At 42.1% G+C, this 18,011-nt stretch overlaps 1 protein-coding gene across 2 annotated transcripts in view; it reads right to left on the reverse strand.

Moving 5' to 3' along the window:
* The window catches only part of mipol1 (mirror-image polydactyly 1), an 87,223-nt gene that overhangs the window by 11,926 nt on the left and 57,286 nt on the right, over positions 1-18,011 (reverse strand). For both annotated transcript variants that reach the window (XM_028565619.1, XM_028565618.1), the window contains exon 10: positions 14,083-14,177. In XM_028565619.1, the coding sequence (XP_028421420.1) occupies positions 14,083-14,177 (95 nt within the window). The remainder of the gene's footprint in view (positions 1-14,082; positions 14,178-18,011) is intronic.

Genomic DNA, 18,011 nt, shown 5'->3' on the forward strand with positions numbered 1-18,011 from the left:
AATAGGAACTTCTCTGTCATGATAGGTGACTTATCATTGTCAACTACTCCTCTCTCCTGTTGGGTACCCCAGGGTTCTATTCTTGGCCCCATCCTGTTTTCTTTATATATGTTGCCTTAAAACACAACCTGTCTTTTAATTTTTATGCAAATGATTTGCAAATTTATTTGCCTATGACAGCAAAGGACAGTGTCGCACTAGACTCCCTGCTTAGCTGTATTAATGATATTAAGTTGTGCCTTTCAGAAAACTTTCTTCATTTGAATGAAGCTAAAACTGAGTGTATCATCTTTAGTACTTCATGCACGCCAAATGGTCCAGCTTTGAGTTTGGGAGCCCTGACTAACCTTAAGCCAGCTGTCAAAAATCTTGGGGGTTACTTTTGATTGCAACATGAAATTTGATAAGCAAATCAGCAATGTTGTTAAAATTAGCTTTTTCCAGCTTCGTCTCCTGGCTAAAGTTAAGCCCTTCCTGAACAGGCATGATCTAGAAAAGGTGATTTATGCTTTTATTAGTTCAAGGTTGAATTCCTGTAATGCTCTTTATGTTGGTCTGAATCAGACCTCCACTCACGTCTTCAACTTGTACCAAATGCTGCTGTTCGCTTTTTAACAAATACACCTAGACGTGCACACATCACTCTCGTTCTCTACAGCCTACATTGGTTCCCAGTGTGTTTTAGAATCAATTTTAAAATCTTATTGTTTGTTTTCAAGGCCTTAAACGGCCTGGCCCCGGAGTATTTGTCAGAGATTTTAACCCTGCGGGAGCACAACCGGTCCTTGCGGCCTCAAATCAGCTGGTTTTAGAAGTCCCAAGGTCAAGGTATTAACAGATGGAGCGCTTTTTAGGTCTAAACTGAAAACGTATCTGTTTAGTATGCCTTTTAATACGTAACAGTGATGTGACAATTTCCCTCTCCTATTTCTATGTAACCTTTTCTGATTTTACTGTTTTCTATGTTTCATTCCTTCTATTGTATATGTGTTTTACTCTTGGTTTCTGATGTGAAGCACTTTGGATACCTGTTGGGTAATGTAAAGTGCTATATAAATAAATGTTGATTGATTGATTGATATACCAGCATATGGTGTAATTACATACTCCAATCAACACCAGAATGCACATGAACACACCTCCCTGTAAGACCATTATGCTCATGGGCCACAGGTGGGCGCAGGTGCATTTGCTGTTTAAACCATGTGGGCGCTGGACGGGAAATTGACAACTGCGTCGGCGTTTGCGCTGCGGTGGGTGCAAGATAGGACCCTTAGAGTGTAAGTCCCTCAGCTAAGGAGAAATGAAGCCTTAGGTGTCAAACTTGAGGAGAAAGTAAAGGTGTTTTGTGCGAGTGGTCCCAGACTTTGATCACCTTTAAACAGCAGCAGCTGTTGTCAGAGAGAAGAGGGAGAGTCATGGACGCAGCACAACTCTCCAATATTTCCTCCTACGGAGTCCATTCATTCACATTCAGAGATCGGCTCTTTTTGACTGACAAGGATAGCGTAAACAACAACAGCTACAGTAAGATGTTAAAACCTTTCTTTTTAGTAAACTCTGTGTTGTCAGTGCTGAGTTCATGTGTAGAGCCCCTGGTGATACTTGGAGCAAAGTCTAATGTTGTGTCGAGCCTTCTTAGTGTTTTAAAAATAGTGATTTTGATGTTATCATAGTAGTATCTGTAGCACTCCCATTCAAAAGACCGAAAAAGACAATACGGTCAATCTTAAAAGTGGCGTTTCCATCCTAATTATGCTTTTAAACTAAAGTTTGACTCGGGTACATTCACAAAAAGACCCTAGGTTGCATTTTGGGGAGAGTTACGCTTTAAAATTTAAGGTAATAACATATGACTCTTGCTCTTGTCTTTCCCAAACCAAAGCTGCGGGCCGTGATTGGCCGACAGGACAGACTGTAGACATGCCTGTTGTGATGGCCTAAGCCACACAGGTTAAACAGCCAGCAATGAGATCCTATCTAATGCAGAAAAGGCGTGGCCAAGGGTGAAGGACTGTTTTATACTATGGCCTGCCAATTGGACCGTACCATTAGATGCCATGCTGGAGGGGGGTTTAGGTTTAGGTTGGGGGTTTATTTGTATTAGTTTAAATTATGTCTATCTTAGTTTTCCCCTGGGTGGTTATTTGGTTTGGCCCAGTTAGTATATATGTTCCCCGTTGTCTCATTCTAGGGAAGGCAGGGTTTTGATGTGTCCACTATTTTCCAACAAACTCCTGTTATCCTTATTGTCTAACTGCTTGGTCCGTGACAATTGGTGGCAGTGGTGGGATCATCCAGTTGAGGAAACAGGAGTGTTTTTTTTTTCTCTCTCCAACCCAAGAAGAGGAAAATGCCTCGTGAAAAAGGTGGAAGGAACCAAGGGGGACCAGCAGGCCTTACAGTTGCTCAGGAAGGGCAAGCCAATGAAGGGGAAAATGGAGCTTCTGGAGGGGTGGATAACGCAGAGGGTATGGAGCCAACTTTGTCAGATGTGATGGCCATTCTTCATGCTCACATGGGGCAGCAGGAGGCCCGAGAGGCAAGGCAGACTGAGGTAACTGCACGACAAGAACACCGGTTTAGAGCGATGCAACATCAGTTTCAACTTCTACAGTGTGAAGTGGAGGCCCGAACTTCTCCAGATCCTCTTTCAGCCGAGTCCGATCCTCCAGAGCAGGGGGTTCAGACATCCACCCTACACCCTCTGCCAGCCCAAACTGAGCCTATGAGTACCAACCAAACGGTGGCTTCTGCAGGTGCGACTTGCTCACATCATCAGCCCAGGTTGGAAAAATTAACTGATAATGATGATATAGAACATTTTCTCATGACATTTGAAAGCATTGCTATAGCATGCAGGTGGCCAAGAACAGACTGGGTTTTTCATTTAATTCCATTACTGACAGGCAAAGCTAGAGGTGCATATGTGCATATGGACATTGATGATTCCCTTGATTATGGCCAGGTGAAATCTGCAGTATTTGCTAAATATGACATTAATCCTGAGACATACAGGCAGAGATTTCGCTCCCTAGAGGTCAACCCTGATGAGAGCCCCAAGGAGCTCTATGCAAGGCTCAAGGAGCTTTATGCGAAGTGGATTCAGCCAAAAGGTAAAACCATCCAAGAAATTGGTGAAATTATTATATTTGAGCAGTATTTGAGAATGGTGTCCCCAGAGCTTCAGGTCTGGATCCGAGAACATGACACAGATTCAGCAATGGAGGCTGCAAGGCTGGATGATGTTTTTGTGGCTGCACGGCAGAAGGGACAACCATGGAGCTACAACCTATGGAGAACAAAGGACAACTGGAAACCAGCTTACAAACCAGTGACCGGTGTGGGTAAGAGTCCCATGGGGGGAAGCCAGCCAGCTAGCAGAGCATTATCTTCCTCAGGAAGAAAGCCAATCTGTTATCTATGTGGCATAGAAGGCCATACAAAACCCATGTGCCCTAAAAACTCAGCTAAAATGACACAAATGTGCTTTGTACCACACCCTCAAGAGGAACCTGAGCTCAAGAAGGACCAATCTATTAAAATGACAAATATTGAAGTGAATGGAACAACTCTTAAGGCCCTGCTTGATTCTGGAAGTGATCAGACTCTTGTGCACAGGAGGTTTGTACCCCCCCACATAATCAGCACCCAAGACACCATACCTATCTGTTGTGTACATGGAGATGAGAAAACATATTCAACAGCTGACATGTACATAAAAGTAGATGGGCAAACTTACCTGTTGAATGTTGGAGTTGTTGATTGCTTACCCTTTTCTGCTGTATTAGGGCGAGATCTTCCAGTGCTTTTTGATTTGTTGGAGTTTGACCAAAGCCGGAAATGTAATGCAGCTGTTACCAGAGCACAGGCAAATAAGTCAAATGACCATGTTGAGACTCTCTGTGCACTGCCCTTCTACAATGATGAATTGGAGACAGCACCCGGAAAGTCTCGTAAAACTCATAGACAGAGACGGCAGGAGAAGTTCCAACACACTGTTGTGAAACCACTAACCAATCCTGAACCAGAGTTACCCTTAGGATTTCAAATGCCAGTGAACATAATTGAGGCGCAGAAAGCTGATCCATCTTTAGTGTCTCTCTTTCAGAAAGCAAAGGAGAAGGGGCTAGAAGCTGAGCTGGACTTCAACGGAGATGAGTATATTCTGCAAAATGGCATGCTTTATCATCAACAGGGGTCAGTGTTGCAGCTAGTGGTTCCCCAAGCAGTGAGACCGAACATACTTACCTTGGGCCACTCTGTTCCCTGGGCGGGCCACCTGGGTAAGCACAAAACTACAGCACGTGTCAAACGCCATTTCCACTGGCCAGGTCTGTGCAGAGATGTAGCTGAATTCTGTAGAAATTGCCCTCAGTGCCAAATAACATCTGCTAAAACTCCGTCTAGAGCTCCTCTCCAACCTCTACCCATCATTGGCACCCCATTTGAGCGGCTGGGCATGGACATTGTGGGCCCCGTTGAAAGGAGCAAAGCAGGGAATCGCTACATGCTGGTCATAACCGATTATGCTACAAAGTACCCTGAAGTCTTTCCACTTAAATCTATAAAAGCCAAAGCAGTTGCTTTCTGTCTGGTGCAGTTCTTTGCCAGAGTTGGTTTCCCTTGGGAAATCCTGACTGATCAAGGAACTAACTTCATGTCTTTGCTGCTGAAACAGGTGTACCAGCTACTAGGAATAAGAAGCCTGAGGACTACACCGTATCACCCCCAGACAGATGGACTGACGGAGCGCTTTAATCAGACCTTGAAGCAGATGCTCCGGAAATTTGTCAACAACAGCGGTACAGACTGGGATCATTGCTGCCATATCTCCTCTTCGCATACAGGGAAGTACCCCAATCCTCTACTGGCTTCTCTCCATTTGAACTTCTGTACGGGCATGAAGTGCGAGGTCCTCTCTCACTGATGAGAGAGATTTGGGAGGGAGGAAAGGAGAGGGGGGAATCCGTTAATGTCATATCCTATGTTGTCCAGATGAGGGAACGATTGGAGAAAATGAGTGAGCTTGCCCAAGCGCACATGGTGGAGGCCCAGCAATAGCAGAAGTCCTGGTACGATCGATCGGCCCGACAGAGGTCCTTTAACCCTGGACAGAAAGTGCTAGTGCTCCTCCCCAGTGATGACAAAAAGCTTCTGGCAAAGTGGCAAGGACCGTTTGAGATTCTCAAGAAACTAGGGCCCACTACGTACCAGGTGTCAACCCCAGGGAAACCACGGTCAAGTAGGATACTACATATAAATCTCCTGAAGGAGTGGGTGCAGCGTCCAGAAAGAAAAGAAGTGATGCTCATCAGAGTTGTGCAAGAGGAAGAGGAAGTGGATGAACAATACTTACCTTCAGCTGGGGTTCCAGTGGACCATGACCTCGACCACCTTTCTGAAGACAAGCAGCTCCAGGTGAGAGACATCTGTAATTCAGAAGTATTCCAGGAGAATCCTGGTAGGACAAATATTGTTGAACATAACATTGTTGTTAAAGAAGGTGCTTCCTTGAGACGGACCACAAAGCTCTTCAGTGGATGGAAAGGATGAAGGATAGCAATGGCAGAATAACCAGGTGGTACCTGGCACTCCAACCTTTCCGCTTCAACATCCAGCACATCCCAGGCAAGAACAACCTCACAGCTGACTACCTCTCTCGCAGTTTCAGCGAGAGTCCTGAAGAGGGGGCGTGTGTGATGGCCTAAGCCACACAGGTTAAACAGCCAGCAATGAGATCCTATCTAATGCAGAAAAGGCGTGGCCAAGGGGAAGGACTGTTTTATACTATGGCCTGCCAATTGGACCGTACCATTAGATGCCATGCTGGAGGGGGGTTTAGGTTTAGGTTGGGGGTTTATTTGTATTAGTTTAAATTATGTCTATCTTAGTTTTCCCCTGGGTGGTTATTTGGTTTGGCCCAGTTAGTATATATGTTCCCTGTTGTCTCATTCTAGGGAAGGCAGGGTTTTGATGTGCACATGTAATTTTTGTTATAGTTATTTTTGGTTTGAGTTATATTGAGTTTACCTATTTTATTGGTTTATATATTAAGTTCTTGGTCTTATATTGTTTTGTGCATTTTTTGGGTAAATAAAAACCCACTATTTTCCAACAAACTCCTGTTATCCTTATTGTCTAACTGCTTGGTCCGTGACAATATAAAGGTGTACAGAAAACCCCGGCGATATGATCAGTCGCGTCCCCGAGGTCCAAAAAACTGCCGCGGGACACACTCACCCGACATCAACTTGAGAAACGTAATACGTCTTGATAACAGCAGGTGGCGCTACTCTGGATTGTCGCCCAAAAAATGAAAACCGGAAATTGCACAACATCTTCTTCTTCTTCTTCTTTGGGAATTTATGGCAGCCGGTGATCGTCACTTCCGGTTTTCTCGTGCAGTGGTTCGCTAGTGAAGCATGCGGCGCAACCAATGGCCGCTACTTTGTATTGTTGCCCAAGAAACAGACTCGAGTCACCGACCTCGCCAGACTGTCCCACGGCCGATAATCAGCCTGGTGTGTCAGCAGCTAAGGAGAAATGAAGCCTTTGGTGTCAAACTTTAGGAGAAAACTAAAGGTATTTTGTGCAACAGGTCCCCAGACTTTGATCACCTTTAAACAGCAGCAGCACAACTCTCTATCTGATCTCTGTTCAACATTTCAACTCTCTCTGATCACTTTGTTCTCTTCTCTACTTTAAGACTTTAAAGACATATCATCTGGTTCTTAAATATCTCTGATTTCTGCATTTAATCCAGAAAGAGAGAACATTATAAACTGACTAACGGAGCTTTTATTAAAGGATCTTTGTGGAGGTTTACAAGATTATGATAAAAGTTATTAAAATGAAGAGCACGTTACATTGATCCACTCAATGTGGAAGTTAAAGACTTCAAACTAAAGTTACAGACACTATATTATCTGTCTTTCTGTAGTGAAGATGATTCACTAACAGAATCTAGATTGTAAAGTCAGTTTACAGGATTCAGAATATAATGTTTAAACGTTCTTAAAGAGACTAAAACGGACCAAACAGCTGAGCTGGGAGAGCAACCGAAACTAAGATTAAGAATCTGGTTTTAATATTCAAGATCAGGATTTTAACGCTCGTGTTGTCTTCCTGTCAACCTGCAACTTTGTGTTTTTCTGCGTCGAAATTTCAACATCTTTTTAGATTATTTTTTGGGCTTTTCTGCCTTTATTTTGACAGTACAACTAGGTGAGAAAGGGGCGATAAAGAGGGAAGACATGCAGGAAATCATCGTCGATTTTAATCTAATGTTTTTTTCACTTTTTGGACGTTTTTTTAATGACGATTTTGTCACCTTTGGCGATGTTTTTGATGTATTCTTTTGATGATGTTTTTGGTCCTTTTTTTCCTTTTTTTTTTTTTTTTTTTTAGCTTTTTCTAACGTTTTTTTTTTTGTCATAGTTGTGATCCCACTAAACAAGGACAACAGGAGGGTTAAGAATCTTGTTTTTAAACTCTTTTTATGATTCCAGATCAGGATTTTAAACAGCTTGTTCTCAACACACATCTGTATATATGGATGATGTGAGGAAGCTATAACAACGTGTATGATATGATTCAGCTGTTTCCAGAGGACAGCAAGGCTTCAGATGTGCGATGTCATGACTGCCCTGATAACATCTTTGGCCTTCTTCCTCATTTCTACAGCGTGTGGGTAAGATGAGGGCTGTCCAGCCTCTTCTCCTTTCTATAAAAACCTGCCCACAGTTTTGCAAACTGCACAAACTCCAGAAACCAGGACCCTTCCTGCACCTGCACAGATAAATATAGAGACCACCGTAAGACTACCGGGTCACCAGGACCCTTCCTCCACCTGCACAGGTAAATATAGAGACCACCGTAAGACTACCGGGTCACCAGCACCCTTCCTCCACCTGCACAGGTAAATACAGAGACCAGCGGCTGCACTTTGTTCACAGATGACTTTAATCTGTGGAACCAGATTATTAACTGCAGTTTGTTTCTGTTGCAGGTTGAAGAGACTAACACAAAGGTGAGACATTTTGTTGGAAGATTATCAAATTAATTAAATCTGTTCCAGTTTACATTTTAAAGCACATGTGTCAAAGTCAAGGCCCACGGGCCAAATCCGGCCCTCATAACAATTTAGGTTCATAATACATTTTGGCCCACCTCGATTTATCACTTTTTCTGAAGTTTTTGCAAGTTTTGCCAAAATTGTTTGGCACATTTTCAAACTTTTTTCCCTCGCTTTTTCAACCTTTTATATTTGATGGCTAAGTTACTTTTTTGGGGCTTTATGTCGACCAAGCTGTAAGTGAGAAAACTATATGAGACATGTAGTAACTTCAGTTTTTTGTTGTGTAACTGCTGTGTGACGGTGTTCAGATGAACCGTGGTTCCTGGATGACGCTGGTGTTCCTGCTGTCGGCTGGAAGCAGTTTCTCTTGGGACGTGAATGAGCTGACTGTTATTGTAGACACCATCAGGAGAGAGTGAGTGTGACTGCATGTCATTTAACAATTATTTCAGTCGGACTGCCTGACTTTTAGCGTGTATAGAGCCAGCATACCTCCACCAGACTCCATGTAAATATTCAGGACTTTTAGCGTGTATAGAGCCAGCATATTTCCACCAGACTCCATGTAAATAATCAGTACTTTTGGCGTGTGTAGAGCCAGCATATCTCCACCATACTCCATGTAAATAATCAGGACTTTTAGTGTGTATAGAACCAGCATATTTCCACCAGACTCCATGTAAATAATCAGGACTTTTAGCGTGTATAGAGCCTGCATATTTCCACCAGACTCCATGTAAATAATAAGGGCTTTTAGCATGTTTAGAGCCAGCATATCTCCACGAGACTCCATGTAAATAATCAGGACTTTTAGTGTGTATAGAGCCAGCATATCTCCATCAGACTCCATGTAAATAATCAGGACTTTTAGCGTGTATAGAGCCAGCATATTTCCACCAGACTCCATGTAAATAATCAGGACTTTTAGCGTGTATAGAGCCAGCATATCTCCACCAGACTCCATGTAAATAATCAGGACTTTTAGTGTGTATAGAGCCAGCATATCTCCACATGTAAATGGGTGAAATAAGGGTTTATTTCAACCAAACCAGAGTGGTGATTGTTGGGACAGTGGAAAGAGGAACCAAGACGGCTTTTGACAGTTTTATTTAGTTTCTGTCCACTTTGAATGAAGTGTGTTTTATGATGTTGTTTTTCGTTCGACAGGTACAGAATAAAGGAGCAGTTCTGTCTGGCTGCAAACATCCCACTAGACACCCAAGACAGAAACACACTTTCTAATGTCCTTCAACATGACCGCTATGAGAACGTGGATCAAACGCTTGACAGAGGCGTAGCGTACGTCGGGACAAATGTGGTTATAGCCACACGTGCAAGCGATATACATGCAGAACCTCAAGTTCTGTTAGAAGAAAACATGGAAACATTGATTAAAAATCATGTGGGAAACCGCCTGCTCATTTACTCTTACCTCTCCCCATGTGTAGGCAGGTGTACAAACCCATTCGACAAGTTCAACATCCTTAAAGACATTAGAAATAATGTTATTCGATACTGGCCTAATCGCGTGGCCTTTGTGTTTACAAAAGTTTGTGATGACAAGAGATGTGGTCGTGATCGTGGACACGATAAACCTACCAAAGATGAGTTGAGAGAATCACTGAGCAAGCTCGGGGAAACTGGGATTGGCCTCGAAAACATTTTCCGCTGTTACAAACCACCAAACTTAGGATTTGAGTGCCACAGCTGCTCGTATAACGGAGCCGTTTCAGATGTTTGTGTTCAAAACGACTTTGTACCTGGACAGCAGGCACCGCAACGGCCCAAACAGAGAGGAAGAAGCAGAAGTAGAAGCAGAAGTAGAGACAGCGGTAGGAGTTATCGTCCTGAAAAGAGAGGAAGAAGCAGAAGTAGAAGCAGAAGTAGAGACAGCGGTAGGAGTTATCGTCCTGAAAAGAGAGGAAGAAGCAGAAGTAGAAGCAGAAGTAAAAGCAGAAGTAGAGACAACGGTAGGAGTTATCGTTCTGAAAAGAGAGGAAGAAACAGAAGCAGCAGCACAAAGAGAGTAGGTAAGAAGAGTAGAAGCAGCCACAGCCGAGGCTGAGGTAGAAGTAGTAGTAGTATTAGTAGTAGCAGCAGTAGTAGTAGTAGTAGTAGTAGTAGTAGTAGTAGTAGTAGTAGTAGTAGTAGTAGTAGTAGTAGTAGTAGTAGCAGCAGTAGTGGTAGTAGTAATAGCAGTGGAGGCTATATGTAGAAGTTAGGGCTGCACGATTATGGCCAAAATGATAATCACGATTATTTTGATCAATATTGACATCACGCTTAATTATCACAATTATTTGTTGATTTTAACCAAAACACATTTCATTGTCACATTTAATTTTTTTAAATTTAATTAACAATTAGGGCCCGAGCGCCGAAGGCCCTATTGAAAGTGAAGGAATTATTATTCTTTTTCCCGGCAAATTAATTGCCTTTTTGAGGGGCAAAAACTCACCAAAATTGGCGGTCGCTTCAAGTCTGGTGAAAATGTACGTATTTTAAGGGTTTCAGGAATAGGCAGAAACCAATGTCTCGCTAGCGCCCCCTACAAAATAAAAAAAATGGAGCCCCTACAGTGCGTGTAACGTAGACTCACGAAACTTGGTACACATATGTATCATGTCAAGACGTAGAAAATACGTCATTGGAGCCATACCCTAAACAGCTAGATTGGCTTTGCAAGAAAAAAAAAAATATATATATATATATATATATATATATATATAGTATGTACAGAGCATTCTATGAACAGAATGACACATTTTAAATATGGTTCAATCGCGCAAATTTGATCGTGTTGATATCTGTCTTTATTGAATGACTATATGCTTGTAATGTTTTATTTTTATTGTTACTTCATTTATTTTCTTACTTGTTCATTTGACAGTTTTTGGGGTTTTACTTTAAACAGTTTTTCTCTTTGTGATGTTGTCTGTAGAAGATGTTGCTCTGAGGGCTTTTTCTCCATTTTTACACATTTCTTAAATTTTGCTTTTAAGGTATTTCCATATATATATATATCTGATCCCTGTGCAATTCATATCAAAATGTTCAGAACAAACTCAGCTTTCTGTTTAGTGATCCTAAAGCCCCTGACACACCAACCTGACGGCCGACCGTCGGCAGTAAAGCCAGTCAAACTGATCAGTCTCCTTGTGGTCCAGAAAGTTCATCAGAACACACCGAAGAGACGCCGACTTGAGCGTGTAAGACGTCTCCATAACAGCAGGCGGCACTAACCTCTATTGTTGCCCAAAAAATGTAAACCAGCAGCTGATTGGACGAACGCGTCACGTGGGTCTGGTTTCTCCAGCCTATAGTAATGGCGGCTCGTTCAGAATACAATCTCATATTGTACTAAAATAGTTCACCAAAACGTGTTTCTGATCAGATTGGTCATTGAGTCCAACTGCCCGCCCTCCGACCCAGCATGTCAGGTCGGCCAAAATGAAGGCAGACGACTCATCCGGCCGACCATGGCACGGACACACCGAACAGACTTGAGTCACCGACTTCGCCAGACGGCCAATAATCAGGTCGGTGTGTCAGGACCATTACCAGGTTGGTGGGTCAGGACCATTATCAGGTTAGTGGGTCAGGACCATTATCAGGTTGGGGGGTCAGGACTTTTATCAGGTTGGTGGGTCAGGACCATTATCAGGTTGGTCTGTCAGGACCATTATCAGGTTAGTGGGTCAGGACCATTATCAGGTTGGTGGGTCAGGACTTTTATCAGGTTGGTGGGTCAGGACCATTATCAGGTTGGTCTGTCAGGACCATTATCAGGTTGGTGGGTCAGGACCATTATCAGGTTGGTGTGTCAGGACCATTATCAGGTGAGTGGGTCAGGACCATTATCAGGTTGGTGGGTCAGGACCATTATCAGGTTGGTGTGTCAGGACCATTATCAGGTTGGGGGGTCAGGACCATTATCAGGTTGGGGGGTCAGGACTTTTATCAGGTTGGTGGGTCAGGACCATTATCAGGTTGGTCTGTCAGGACCATTATCAGGTTGGTGGGTCAGGACCATTATCAGGTTGGTGGGTCAGGACCATTATCAGGTTCGTCTGTCAGGACCATTATCAGGTTGGTGGGTCAGGACCATTATCAGGTTGGTGTGTCAGGACCATTATCAGGTTGGTGGGTCAGGACCATTATCAGGTTGGTCTGTCAGGACCATTATCAGGTTGGTGGGTCAGGACCATTATCAGGTTGGTGGGTCAGGACCATTATCAGGTTGGTCTGTCAGGACCATTATCAGGTTGGTCTGTCAGGACCATTATCAGGTTGGTGGGTCAGGACCTTAATCTGTCTCAGAGCAACGTGTGAAGAGATAATCTGGCCCTAAAGATCAAAACTTTAACATAACTTTTTGAAAATTCTTCAAATGTTTACTCAGGTGGATGAATTGTTTACTATCAGTTCATTAGGCTCTGAAAAGTGATATATATATATATATATATATATATATATATATATATACAAAACAATAGAAAAATGTTACATATGTCTAAAATTATATTTCTTAAAATTGCTTTTTGAGTAGAAGTGTTTGTCTGTGGCTCTAGTTTCATCACAAACTCAATAACAGCTGATAAAACGGTATATTGCATAATACTATGTATAATATATACTGCATATGGAACTTTTATAGGATGTGTGCTGTCATCTCTGTCTCCTTATTGGCTGTGTGAGTGACGTGTAATCTCTGTCTCCTTATTGGCTGTGTGAGTGACGTGTCATCTCGCGACAAACAGGACGCAGAAAGGAGATTCTGTTGATTCTGGGAATATGTAAACCACATTTCTGCGCTGTATAATCTCTAAAATATGATCAATAAACGTACTGCTATTATGTTTAATATGAATGTTTTAGTAAGATGCTTCTGTGTGAACTGCCGTCAGCGTTAACGTTGATTGTGCTGCATGTTCATTTTAAATAAAGCTTGATTCAAACCTGTCCTGTCTGTCTGTCATCTCTCAACCAGTAACGTAGACCCACGGTATACCAACACATTCTGTAAATAAATACTTCATTTATGAGCAATCTTACAGTTATACTCATAAGTTTATGAACCCATGCTAAAGTTGACTAAAAAGAGGAATTAGAAAAAAAAATAGTGCCTTAATTAAACAAATAGGAAAAATCCAACCTTTAAGGACACCAATTATCTTTGTGAATGAATAATGTATCGTAAATAAATAAATGTTCTTCCTTAAAATACAGGGGGGCATAATTCAGTACACCCCATGTTAGATTCCCATAGAGGCAGGCAGATGTTTATTATAAAGGCCAGTTATTTAATGGATCCAGGATACTATGCATCCTGATAAAGTTCCCTTGGCCCCCCCACATAATCACATACCCTTCACCATACCTACAGATTGGTCTGTGTTTGTGTGTGTGTGTGTGTGTGTGTGTGTGTGTACCTAGAGATTGGCATGGGGTACTTTACATACTGTAAGATCATCTCTCAATGCAAATCAAACCAGCTATTAGGCTAACTAAAATAAAACCATGCCAATCTGTAGGTTTTTATTTTTATCAATTTATTTTCTTCAAATGTTATAAAATTGAATAAAACACCCAAATTTAATGAACGTAGTAAATGTATCATTAATTTACCTGTGAAGAGCATCGTAGGGAACCATCCATGTTATTATTTTGGACAGTTTGGTTAAAGTAAAACCCAAATTTCTGATATAGAAAGATTTTTAAATTTGGGTCAAATATGACCCAAAGACAAGGCTGTTGTTTAGTGAACCTATCGCTGCAGACGCTGTATTCTACCTCTTTATATCGACTGTGTTTCAACATGTTTGTGGCAATTTTCAACGTTTTTGGCACATTTTTTCGACAGTGAAGCTGTCCTCTCTTCTGTTCCACTGCTACTATCATAGATATGGGCTGTTTGTCCTCTGTCAAAGCACTTTGTAAACTATCATTTTGCAAACATTCTACACAAATTAACTTATTATTTTAACTTTTCAACGTCTGACCTGTGATTGGCTCGTAGCAGCTGTAGTTCCGCCTCCAGCCACCGTCGGCCCTCCATGGCTCCGCCCCTTTCTCTCTGAAGCCTCAGCAGCTCCATCTGATTGGACAAAAACAAAGGCAAATACATTTACCTTCTGATCATTTAAATCAGCAGAACTAACGATGCATTCAGGGTAAGACGGAGTCTGTGAAGGCAGAACTAATGATGTGTTCAGAGTAACAGAGTCTGTGAAGGCAGAACTAATGATGTGTTCAGAGTAACAGAGTCTGTGAAGGCAGAACTAATGATGCGTTCAGAGTAACAGAGTCTGTGAAGGCAGAACTAATGTAACCTGACTCCGCCAGATGGATTGCTTCGCATTTGCTCGGCATATCCATCTGGGACATTCCGTTGGACAACTTTTGGGAAGGGGCGGAAATACTGGTTAGCTGATTGGATGAACCATCTGTCTATCACCTATGTTGTTGATAGACGGGCCAAATCAACCAATCAGATCAACGAAGCGTATGAAAATACGACCACAAGCCTGCTGCTGCAGGCAAAGCATAACTCGTTAGCTCAGCAAGCAAGCAACATGTCGGTAAAGGAGATTTGCCGTTTGTGTAACGAGAATTTAGGAATAAAAGGCACCATTTCAGGTTCCTGGACCGCTGTCTGAAAATACTGGTTAGCTGATTGGATAAACCATCTGTCTATCACCACCTAACCCGCCTCAAAATCAACGCTGATTGGCCCGGTCGTTTTGCTAAAAGCAACAAATTTTCTCTATCTCAAGATGCCAGACTGATCTGGGAGAGGAGAACTGGAGCTCACCAGATCAGGTCTCACGAGGCTAGAACTAATGATGCGTTCGTACACCTTTTCCAAGGTCAAATTCAAGCACTTTTCAAGCACTTACAAGGTCCATTTTGAAGCTTTTTTCAGCACCTTACACCACCGTAAAATATATACTAATAGTCAAAATTATTATTTAGTGTTTTTATCACATTAAAATAAATAATGCTATAAATAGACCAAATTGTGTTTCGTAATAGCAGAAGATTCAGATAGTTAAAGCAAAACACAAGTTTTATTTCTCAAAACGTAGACTTTGCTTGCTATCTAACCTGCCTGAGTCAATGTAAAAACTATTAACCCAAACTAAATCACCCGACAGGTTCACTTCACTAACCCTGAATGATCACCTTCTCTTCATGGTTCCTAACATAACATACAGTAAGACAGCTATGGAGAGGAGCACTGAGTGGGGGGGTCTATAACATAACATACAGTAAGACAGATATGGAGAGGAGCACTGAGGGGGCGGGGGGGTTCTGAGCCTAATGACCTGCAGCTGGCTCATTCTGGGTCACAATCCAGGACAACAGTTGGTGCACCCTCTTAGATTTTGCTCAAAGGTTATGCTACCCTTAATGTCCTTTCACACTTTTTTCCAAATCTAGGGCATGCCGTACAAACTTAATGTAATGGTTCAGTCATATTGACATGTTTGTCTTCCACCCTACACAGTTTGGGCTGCCTGTCTCTCTCTCTCTCTCTCTAACCTGTCTCTCTCTCTAACCTGAATAATACTTTTCATTATATTAATGTCAAAATATTGCTTCCCAGATAATGTGATTTTCAGGCTGTAAAACTGAAGTAATTTCAAGGGCTGAAAATATGAAGACATAGGATTTGAACAGAAATATTGTACAGGCCTTGGTTTTGGGACACATTCTTGATATAGACAAGGTTTGAACAAAATCTGAGACAGTGCAACAACAACAACCTGTAATTCCATTTTAACCCAGAAGACTCTGACAGTGCACAGGCACCTGCCTCATAAATAGCCTATATTATGTATATTAGAAAAAAAAGACGTTTCATTGCCAAGACATATACATTTATCTACTGGAATAGAGCAGTGTAAATATTGCATGAGGCCATCCTCAACCTTACAGTAGGCTACTTGTATGACACGATTTCTGTTCAGCAATCAGCGATTGTTGTTAAGCACCAGGCTAACGTTTCAGGTTTTCATTTGCGGGTAGTAACGTTACAGTTACTGTGATGTAACTTTGGCTATGTTCACTGCATATTCCACAAATGAACGTGTCTTAAAGGAACACACCGACTTATTGGGAATTTAGCTTATTCACCGTAACCCCCAGAGTAAGACAAGTCCATACATACCCTTCTCATCTCCGTGCGTGCTGTAATGCTGCCTGACGGTTCCAGCATTAGCTTAGCCTAGCACAGATCCTGCAGGTAACTGGTTCCAACTAGCCTACTGCTCCAAATTGTGACAAAAGTGACAAAATAACGCCAACATGTTCCTATTTACATGTTGTGATTTTTGTATAGTCACGTGTACAAAAAACAACGTAACATGAGACACAGCCATCTTCTAACAGTAAACAAACCGGGAACTATATTCTCAGACAGGCTTGCTGCGAGCATATCACTCCGCCCAAGTACTATATTCTTCCGCCTGAGAATATCGTTCCCGGTTTGTTTACAGTTAGAAGACGCTGTGTCTCATGTTATGTTGTTTTTTGTACACGCTGTGACTCTATAAATCACAACATGGAAATAAGAACATGTTGGTGTTATTTTGTCACTTATTCGGAGCAGTAGGATTACTGGAACCAGTTACCTGCATGTTCTGTGATAACCTGATGCCACTGGAGCTGTCAGACAGCGTTACAGCACACACGGAGATGAGAAGGGTATGTATGGACTTGTCTAACTCTGGGGGTTACAGTGAATAAGCTAAATTCCCAATAAGTCGGCGTGTTCCTTTAACGGACATACAATACTAATGTAAGGTATTTTATTGTGTAACCTCTCAGTTGAGGCTTAAGAGGAAGTTACAGTAAAAATAGAGCTTTTATTGAGATGGGAAAAAGCATAATTGGATAAAGTGTTGTATATTTGACTGTGTCGGGGTTGAATAAAGTGAGACGTGCAGTGCTGTCTTGGTTCCAGCATTGGAAGCCCGTGTCTTTATTTTACAGCCAAACCAGTGTCTAGACAGTATAAGAAAGCAAGTACTCTCAGTCACTTAGTCTGCGAATTCCTAGCTAGAAGTTACTAGTGTAAACATATAGGCGCTAATGTGTACAGTAGGCTACTATAGTTGGCTGCATTTTCAAGGATTTCAAGCACCCCTACGAACCCTGAACTAATGATGCGTTCACGGTGACACAGAGTCGGTGAAGGCAGAACTAATAATGTATGTGAACGTGATGATGTTATATGTCTTAAATAACGTACTTAAAAGTAATACTTGAGTAAAAGTACAAGTATCTTCTCAGTCATTATCTGATATTACTGAACTTATAGTTTTGGCGCTTGGCAACAAACCGTTACCAACTGGACCAGAACATGAACAAACTTCTGATTTTATTTTGTAGTAATGAGTAACAAAGATGCGGAGTACCGGGAGGTTGCCGGTTCAATCCCCAGACCAATAGGATAAAATCTGGGTGGGGAAAGTGTCCCGCCCTCATTACCACCACTGAGGTGCCCTTGAGCAAGGCTGGTCAGATCAGACTGTGGTGGTACTGGGCAGCTTCCAGTATGAATGTGGAACTGTGTCAATGTGATCAGGTCGTCGTTGCAAATTAGAAATTGTTCTGGATAAATAAAGGTTAAAAAAACAGTATCAACGCTGATACGAGGATTAGATGATTAAGGGCAACATGCAATCTGTTGACGCCGAATCTTCCGCAGTTTGAAGAAAATAATTTAAAAACAAATCTAAAGAACACTCCAGATGTTAACACATACCCCAAGCAGAGAAACAGGCCTCTAAACTCTGCAGCTTTTCATCCTGGATCTGTGAAAACATCCAGAGACTCAGTTTGGGTCCGCTGATGAAGATGAAGAAGGCTGGCTGATGAAGATGAAGAAGGCTGGCTGATGAAGGTGAAGAAGGACGCTGGCTGA

The sequence above is a fragment of the Perca flavescens genome, chromosome 20 (assembly GCF_004354835.1).
Source record: "Perca flavescens isolate YP-PL-M2 chromosome 20, PFLA_1.0, whole genome shotgun sequence".
NCBI classification, from domain to species: domain Eukaryota; kingdom Metazoa; phylum Chordata; class Actinopteri; order Perciformes; family Percidae; genus Perca; species Perca flavescens.